Here is an 8,812-nt window from a genome sequence, read left to right as displayed (position 1 = left end):
GGGCGGCGATGGCCGGCGGCGGGCGCGCCCCGGGGCAGCCCGTGAGTAGGGGTGCAACTTTCCCCGCAGCGGGACGGGCGGGGGTCCGGCGGGGGTCCCACGGTGGTCTGGGCGCGGGGCGGCCTCGAGCGGGGGTCCGGGCGCGGGGCGGCTTCCGCGGAGTTGCGGGCGGGCGGGGGTCGCGCGGGGGTCGGCGGCGCGCGTGTCCGCGCCCCCGCGTGTCCGCGCCCCGCCTGTCCCTGCGTCTCTGGCCCGGTTCACGCGTGTCCGGGCGCGCCCGCGGCGCCGAGCCCGCGCGTCCCCGCCGGGCCGGGATGGGACCCTGCCCGCCGCGCTCGCGGGGCCGCGCCGCCTCCTCCGGGCCGGGCGGGGAGAAAGTTCGCGGCGGCGCCGCCGGGAGGGCTCTGCGGCCGGACCGGGCCGGCGGAGTGCGCTGGATCTCCGGCGCCGGCAGGCCCGCGCGGCCGGAGTGGGCGCCGGTCCGCCCAGGCCCTCAGGCCCGCGCCGGCTGGGAGGGGCGGTGCGCCAGCCGCGCGCCCGGCCTCCTCGCCGCCCCGCGCGGGGCCTCTCCAGGGTCAGCCGCTTCCCGCGGCCGCTCCGAGGTCTGCTGCGCAGCCCCGGGCCTGGTGGGCGGCGGGGCTGGCGGCGACGGGGCGCGATCGAGCGGCTTCGGGGAGGGGATTGCGGCTCCCGGGACCCCCGCCCGTTCCGAGACCCTAGGGGATCCCGGGAAGGGGGCAAGAGGGCGAGAGGGACTCCGGTGTCTGCCTCGAGCCGGGAGCTGCCCCTGGCTCATCTGTGGGGTGCTGGGGCCACGCCCCTTGAAAGAAAGAGGGGTGTGTGTTGGGGGACGTGGACCAAGCCTGTGCCCGTGAGCCTGGGCTCCGGTAGCGCGGCCCTCCGCGCTGCTCCACCTTCTTCCCAGCTGAGGCCGGTTCTCTGGGTCTGCGCGGGGGTGGGCTCAGCCTTTGCTCCTCTGGCCCTCGGGAGGACCTGGGCCCTCGGGAGCTCACCCCAGGCAGGTCCCCTGGCTCCTTCCTGGTTTGGGGTGTGCAGGAGAGACCAGGTGCTACGCCAGGCAGCCCAGAGCCTGCCCGGTCCTGTGCCAGAGGCGGACTTGGAAGCCAGTGATTCCCTTCAGGGCCGGGCAGCAAGCAGGCCTGGGAGGGGGCCCTGGAGGCCCCAGAAGGGCATTTCAGGCAGGGGAGACGGCTCTGCCGAGGCCTGGCCCGCCCCGGTGTGGCTGAGGTGTGTGCTTGGGGGTGGGAGCGGATGAGGGCTCTGGACAAAGCAGACAGCCCTTTGCTGGCTCCTGGTCGTGGCTTGTGTGTTTTAAGCTCCCCCGCACCCCTGAAGGTCCCTGTGTCTAGAGTATGGCGTCAGGAGGAGAGGACCCTCAGGGAAGCCCGAGGGCAGGCACTTTTTCTGAGGAGCAGGACTCCAGTGGCCCTGGATCCTGGTCCTGTGGATCCTGGTCCCATAGGACAGGCCTGGAGGGGGAGCAGGCAGCTGGGGACCACCTCCCGGGGCCTCTGTTGGGGGAGGTGGGGTGACGGGGCAGCTCTTGTTCCCAGTTGCTGACAAGGTACCTTTGGGTCGGAGGGCCGTGTCTTCTCCGTCCCCCACACCTCAACCTGTCCGTGCCCCAGAAGAATCCAGATCGGGTGGGGTGGGGGTGGGGGTGGGCGCAAGATGGGGGCCTCCCCTCCGTGAAGAGGCCTCTGAGGGCCTTTGTTTCTCAGGGCCAGGAGTGGTGGTGGCCGCTGGGCCCGGGAGAGGGCAGGGGATGACGCTCGCTCCACGCTCTGCTGGGCAGCCGAGCCTGTCCTGTGCGGGAGTGGAGGCCACTGTGCCGGCCCATCTGGCTTTTCCCTGCCCTGCTCACCTCCAGTCGGCACACCCAGCACCAGGCCGCTTCTCCTTCGCGGTCTGGTTCTGATTGGCCAGGCCCAGCCCGCTTCCTGTGCCGGGCGCTGCGGTCACTCTCACTACCTTCTGCGTGGTCCAGCAGGTTCCACCCCGGCCTTTGCTCTGGCTCCTCTGTGCCCAGGATGCCCCTCCCCCGCCAGCTCTGGGGCCTGGTCCTTCTGGAGCAGGTGGAAGGGCCTCCCCAGACCCCAGCGCTGGTGCTGCTCCACCCCCCCACCCCACCCCCCAGCCCGGAGCGTGCATCTGTTGGTGCTCCCCTCCCCCAGCCCAGCATGGAATGAATGCATTTTCTCCTGGGCAGACCCGAGGCCTGTGGGAGTCCAGGTCTCTGTAGGAGTGCTCAGAACTAGCTGGGTGACCTTGGGTGTATCCGAGCCGCGGGCCGTCTCTCTTGGGTAGGGGAAGTCACCCGAAGTCTTCAGTGGCCCCTGTGAGGTGGTGGTCACGAGGACTCAGCCCCAGGCCTGGGTCCCCCTTTCCTGGCTGCAGCCCCGTGCCTCTGGCTGGTCCTTTCGGGCAGCTCTGCTGGGGGAGGGGCGGCAGGGCCCCAGCCAGGCTGGAGTTTGGATGGTGCGTTTTCAGCTGGGTTCCTCTTGTTTAATATAAAAAGTAGGGTCCGTAGTTGCGTCAAGACATGTATAATTATCCCAGAGGAGGGGAGAGCCCAGCCTCTGGTAATTGCAGGCATTCTTTGAACTGATAAACGGTGAGTGATTCATGTTTTCTTTGGAGTTCCCAGGCTGTCAGCCCAGGCCCCACCGCCACCCCGAGGAGCCACCAGGTCTGCCCTGGGCTCCTGAGGTGTGGGCGGGGGGCTGCCTGCAAGGTCCCTGGCGGCCATAGTTCCTGGGTTGTCTGGGCGGAGATCTGCAGGAAGGCAGCTGACAGCCTGTGGTGGGGGGGCCCCTGCAGGCAGCACAGCCCTGTCCCCTTACTGCGGGGTCCTGGCCAAAGACCCTTATTTCCTAAGCCTCAGCATCCCCCTCCCCACCACCTGAGTGGAGGTGTGGGTTTTCAGTGGCAGCGGGTGGGTGGGGAGTGAGAACCTGGGGAGGGAGCGGGTCCTGCTCTGCGGGACCCGGTCGTTCACTGTTTCGTTCACAAGTGCTGGGTCCTGGGCCAGCCTCCGGGGTTCAGTGGGAAACCACAGAGCCAGGCCCTGCTTTCGTGGAACTGCCACTCTGGTGGGGAGCGCATCTGGGAACAATACGTAACGAAATGGTTAGCAGGCGCCATGCCACAAATTAAACTGGGTGGCTGAGAGGGAGCGGCTGCTGCCTTCGGCCAGCAGGTGGGGGGGCTGTGGGCAGGGAGGGAAGAGCACCCGGGAGAGGGGCAGGAGGCCAGAGGAGCCCTGTGCTGCAGGGGCAGACGTGGGGGCCCAGAGACCCACAGGCCCTGGGGCCAGTTCCCAGCCTGGACTTGGCAGAAGGCACCTATCCTTTGGGCCTCGGCTTCCCCACCTGTAAAACGAGAGGCGTTGTCTGGGGGCAGAGAGTGTGTGCCACACGCGCCCATGCCTGCCTGCAGTGGGGACCCAGCGTTGCTGTGGTCAGTTTCCATCCAGGAGTGGGGTGAGGCCCCAGCACGCACGTCTGGGGGTGTGACCAGCAGAGCCAGGGCGGGACCCCTGCTGGCCCTGAGAGGGCCCCCCACCTCATCTGGGAGAGGAGCTGTTGTCATTGCCATGGCACGGATGGGGAGACCGAGGCTGGCAAAGAGGAGTGACCCCCACTGGGGCCACGTGGCTGCAGAGCAACAGGGTCTAGGTTTAACCTGGTGCCCGACTGCCAACTTCCAGGCTTCGGGGAGCTGAGACTTTCCCAGAGGAAGTGGGGCCAGGGCAGGATTCGGGGGCCTCACGCACGGGGCGGGGGCACCGGTGGGCTGGGGGTGGGGATGATGGGTGGGAGGTGCAAGGCTGGGGGCTGGGCCAGGGTCAGCACGGAGCGGCCCTGGGGTCACTGTGACTGGCCCGCCTTCTGCCGGCCCCGCCCGAGCGCCCTTGTCTCCCTGAGAGTAGGACTGCCCAGGGCCTCAGGCAGAGAGGTGGTCGCCCACCTTGGGAGCTTGGAGCTGGGGGTCTTGCTCCCTAAGGCGTGGGGAGGCTTGAGTCAGGGGGTGATGGCCTCCAGGTTTGGGTGTCGGTGGGCCTCCCGATCTAGACCCTGAACGCTTGTCACCCGCCTTCTTGTTCTGGGTTCATTTTTCGCCTGCACCCGGCCACGGTGGCCCAGGCAGCGATGGAGCGTGTGTGGCCCGTGCTGCCCGCAGGTCCTAGGCTTGGTTTAGCTGCTTGCAGGCTTCCAGGCGGGGCGGTGCGCTTCCTGCACCTTGGGCTTTTCCTGGAAGGTTAGGTCACGCTCCAGAAGTGGGACGTCCCAGGGGAGGACGGGCACCTGGAGCTCGGTGACGGCACGTGTGCGTGTGGGCACGTGAGGGTTGCTGGCGCTCACACACTTTGCCCCCGTTCTCCCCACAGGGCTGAGGCTCCCGGCCCCGTGATGCGCATCCCTGCAGGACCTGAGCGCCGCAGCCCGAGGCCACAGCCCGTCATGCTTCTGCCACACCTGAGCCCACGGGCGCTGCCGCCGCCACTGCTTTTGCTGCTGCTGCTGCTGCTGCTGCTGGGGGCCGCGCCCCGGGCGGGCGGGGGTCCACAGCCCCCTTTCCGCACCTTCACGGCCAGTGACTGGGCCCTCACCCACCTGGTGGTCCACGAGCAGACGGGCGAGGTGTACGTGGGCGCCGTGAACCGCATCTACAAGCTGTCGGGGAACCTGACGCTGCTGCGGGCGCACGTGACGGGCCCCGTGGAGGACAATGAGAAGTGCTACCCTCCGCCCAGCGTGCAGTCCTGCCCGCACGGCTTGGGCAGCACCGACAACGTCAATAAGCTGCTGCTGCTGGACCAGGCCGCCAACCGCCTGCTGGCCTGCGGCAGCGCCTCACAGGGCATCTGCCAGTTCCTGCGGCTGGACGACCTCTTCAAGTTGGGCGAGCCGCACCACCGCAAGGAGCACTACCTGTCGGGCGTGCGCGAGGCGGGCAGCATGGCGGGCGTGCTGATCGCCGGGGCTCCTGGGCAGGCGCAGGCCAAGCTCTTCGTGGGCACGCCCATCGACGGCAAGTCCGAGTACTTCCCCACGCTGTCCAGCCGCCGCCTCATGGCCGACGAGGAGGACGCCGAGATGTTCGGCTTTGTGTACCAGGACGAGTTCGTGTCCTCGCAGCTGAAGATCCCCTCGGACACGCTGTCCAAGTTCCCGGCCTTCGACATCTACTACGTCTACAGCTTCCGCAGCGAACACTTCGTGTACTACCTCACCCTGCAGCTGGACACGCAGCTGACCTCGCCCGACGCCGCCGGCGAGCACTTCTTCACGTCCAAGATCGTGCGGCTGTGCGTGGACGACCCCAAGTTCTACTCCTACGTCGAGTTCCCCATCGGCTGCGAGCAGGCGGGCGTGGAGTACCGCCTGGTGCAGGACGCCTACCTGAGCCGGCCTGGCCGCGCCCTGGCCCGCCAGCTGGGCCTGGCCGAGGACGAGGATGTGCTGTTCACCGTGTTTGCCCAGGGCCAGAAGAACCGCGTGAAGCCGCCCCGGGAGTCGGTGCTGTGCCTGTTCACCCTCAGGGCCATCAAGGAAAAGATCAAGGAGCGCATCCAGTCCTGCTACCGCGGCGAGGGCAAGCTGTCGCTGCCCTGGCTGCTCAACAAGGAGCTGGGCTGCATCAACTCGGTGAGCAGCCCGCCATCCCAGAGCGAGGCACCGACCGCTCGGTGCGTGGCGCTCAGCCTGCGCGGGGGGCCGCTCTTGGCCCGTCTCCCAGGGTCGGGGCTGCACCTGGACTGCGGCTGTCCTGCCCATTAGAAGGCGGGGTGACGTGACCGTGTCCACGAGTCCATGAGCCCCCGCGGCCATTGGACGGAGCTCCTCTGACCACGCGCCTGGTGCTGTTCTGGGTGCTTGCGGGCTCCATCTTGTCTCCATTTCAGAGACAAGGTTGCCCAGGGGTGGGGTGACTTCCCCAGGGTACCCGGCCAGTAAGGGGCGAGCTGGGGCCAGACCAGGGTCAGGTGGACACCAGACACTGTCTTCCTTCTGGGTCCTGTTGATAGGCTCTTCTGACTCTTGCCCTGGGCACCTGGCCGTGCACTTGACCTGGGAGCGGCCTGAATGCCTGGGGGCTGGGTGCTCAGTAGCCGGCAGTCCCATCTCTAGGCCCTGACGGGGTCCTCTAGGGGCCAGCTGCTTTTTGGGGAGTGTCTCTTACACACCCCCAGGCAGTAGGGCCCATTGTTTCTCTGAGTAAGATCCCAGGCTCAGAGAGGGTAAGGGACTTGTTCAGGGTCACTGGGTAGAGGACCTCCAGTGCCAGGCCTTGGACCCTCTGATGCTGCTGCCCGGGACGTGCTGGTGGCCTAGGGAAAGCCCGGCCCCGCTCTGGCCTCAGTTTTCCCATTTCCGTCCTGGTTTGTCTTCAGAGCAGGGGGGTTTGGCCCTTCTTTCTCACATCTGTTGCTGTGTGTGGCGGGGCCCCATCGTAGCAGGGCTGCCCTCCAGACCTCGGCCTCAGGTGCACAAGGCTGATGCATCGCCCATCCTCCCCTTGGCCTCTCGAAGAAGGTGTTTGGTTTCCATTGTACAGATGGAGAGACCGAGGCTCGGGGTGCCAGCGCTTGCCGAGATCGCTGTGTGCTCTGCATGCCCTGTGCCATGGCTGGTCCCCCCTGCATGGGCATGGTCCCCACTGCCCCCCGCAACTTCACTGGCTCCTCTTCCCCCGGCCCAGCCCTGACCCCGCCTCCCGTGCTCCTTCTGCATTGGTGACCTCGTGCACTGCAAACCTCAGACCCCCTCCCCCTGCCCCCGGCGTCCGCCCTGCCCTCCCAGGCCCTTCTCCGGAACCTCACGCTATCGATTGTTTCCTCTCTGACCGTAGCCATCTCCTCTCAGCCGGCCCCTCCCTTTGCCTTTTTGGTGTAACGCTGTGTCCTGTCTTGAATAAGCTGTCCTAGTGCCCCACCAGTCCCTGGCTACCGCCTGTGCGGCCTTACTGTGCAGCAGGCCTGGCCCCTCCCTGCCCACACCCAAGGCTGCGTCTTGCCTGCTCCCCCCTCAGCAGTGGATGCAGGGCCTGTGCCTGGTGGGTGTGAAAGGTGCCCACCCCCGGCACCTGCTCCTGGGCCTCGAGCGGCTTCCAGGGCCTCAGTTTCCCCATCTGTCAAGTGGGTCCAGGAATCCCTGACCCCCCCCACCCACCCAAGTCTGTACAGGCTGCCCCCAGGCCGCTGCCCCACGTGTGGCCTGTGCAGGCCTTGGAGAGCGGCCCCTGAGCCCCTGTCCCAGCCTGGTGAGGGGAGCCAGCCGGTGCTGGCCGTGCCGCCCCCCAGGGCTCAAGGTGCCTGGCCTCACCCCCGACCCTCCCCCGCTCCCGCAGCCCCTCCAGATCGACGACGACTTCTGCGGGCAGGACTTCAACCAGCCGCTGGGCGGCACGGTCACCATCGAGGGGACACCCCTTTTCGTGGACAAGGACGACGGCCTGACCGCCGTGGCCGCCTACGACTACCGGGGCCGCACCGTGGTGTTCGTGGGCACGCGCAGTGGCCGTATCCGCAAGGTCAGCCTGGGCCGGCAGAGCGCGAGCTGCCTCGCTCTGTGCGCCGGTGGACAGGGGGCGGGGACTCCCCGGTGCCAGGCCCGGTGACCTCCAGGGGCTCATGGGGCCGGGCCTGAGCGCCCGCCTCTGTCCCCTCGCGCTCCCTGTGGGCTGCTTCCACGTCCAGCCCGAGGCCCTGGCTGGGCGTGGGGGCCTGGTGACGCCGGAGCTGCTGGCCTTGCGCCCCACGGGTGTGGGCGGCGGGGGCGGGGCCGGCCTGTGGGGCCCCCTCCCCTCCCGGCTCCGGTGTCTGCCGAGACAGCACTCTGCCCTGCAGGGAGACGGCAGGGCAAGGGGGGCCCCCGCCCCCGCCGGGGCGCCAGTGTTGGGGTGCTCTGGAGTGGAGGTCAGCTCCTGGGCCCCTCCGTGGGCCCCCGGGACGGGGCCGGTCCTGTGCTTCCAGGTCTCCGTCCCCGCCGGCAGGTGCTGGGCTGAGCGGAGCCGGTGCTGAGCTGGGCAGGGGCGGGCTTCCTGGGGCAACAGCCCCCCAAGGCTCAGCTGCGGCCTGGTGGGTGGGTGGGGACCAGGCCAGGGGAGGGCCGGCCTGCTGTGGAGGAAGTTTCTGGGGCACAGCGGGGTGGGGGTGCCTGGGAGCCCCGAGGATCAGCGCAGGGGCGGGGCCTGGTGCATGAAATAACAGCCGTGCGGAGGCCGCTGCTGACACAGCTCCCCAGCCGGCGTGCGCCCGGGGGTGGGACCTGGGCCCGGGGCCAGCCAGAGCCTTGCTTGCTCCCAGAGTGTGCCGGGTGGGGTGTCTCCTGTCCATGCTATGCTGGGTGCCCTGGGAATCATGTCCCACCGCCGGCTGGCTCTGTGGCCTCTGGGAAGGGCCCTGCCCCCAGCCTCAGCTTTCCCATCTGTGAAATAAGCCTGAAGCAAGGGCTTTGGGCAGTGGAGACTGTGCTGACCGAGGGCCCCCCGGGCCGGGTGCTGCGGAGTTCTGCTCACAGGGCTTGGGGGCCACTGGGGTGGTGGCAGCCCAGCTCGGGCCCCTGCCACCCTCCGGGCCAGCCCCTGTGCCCCCCGTCCTGGCCCTGGTGTCAGATCCTGCCTGCGCCCTGGGTGAAGGTCACTCTCCCTTCCTAGGGGTGGGGCCTCACCCAGCTCACAGCTCGCTGCTGCTGCCCCAGGGCTGGGGGATCAGAGGAGAGGGACCGTGGACCCCTGTGGGTGTGTGCTGGTGGGCTGTGCCTGGTGGGGCCTGGCGTGGCCTGCC

At 68.6% G+C, this 8,812-nt stretch overlaps 1 protein-coding gene across 2 annotated transcripts in view; it reads left to right on the top strand.

The window, feature by feature from the left end:
* Nucleotides 1-8,812, top strand: part of PLXNA1 (plexin A1) — a 44,933-nt gene continuing 36,121 nt past the window's right edge. For both annotated transcript variants that reach the window (XM_060111227.1, XM_060111226.1), the window contains exons 1-3: nucleotides 1-41; nucleotides 4,412-5,672; nucleotides 7,375-7,557. In XM_060111227.1, the coding sequence (XP_059967210.1) occupies nucleotides 4,434-5,672; nucleotides 7,375-7,557 (1,422 nt within the window). In that variant the 5' untranslated portion in view covers nucleotides 1-41; nucleotides 4,412-4,433. The remainder of the gene's footprint in view (nucleotides 42-4,411; nucleotides 5,673-7,374; nucleotides 7,558-8,812) is intronic.

Source organism: Mesoplodon densirostris, chromosome 10, assembly GCF_025265405.1.
Source record: "Mesoplodon densirostris isolate mMesDen1 chromosome 10, mMesDen1 primary haplotype, whole genome shotgun sequence".
Classification (NCBI taxonomy): domain Eukaryota; kingdom Metazoa; phylum Chordata; class Mammalia; order Artiodactyla; family Ziphiidae; genus Mesoplodon; species Mesoplodon densirostris.
The sequence above is the reverse complement of the archived record's forward strand: the minus strand, read 5'-3'. Positions and strand labels throughout refer to the sequence as shown.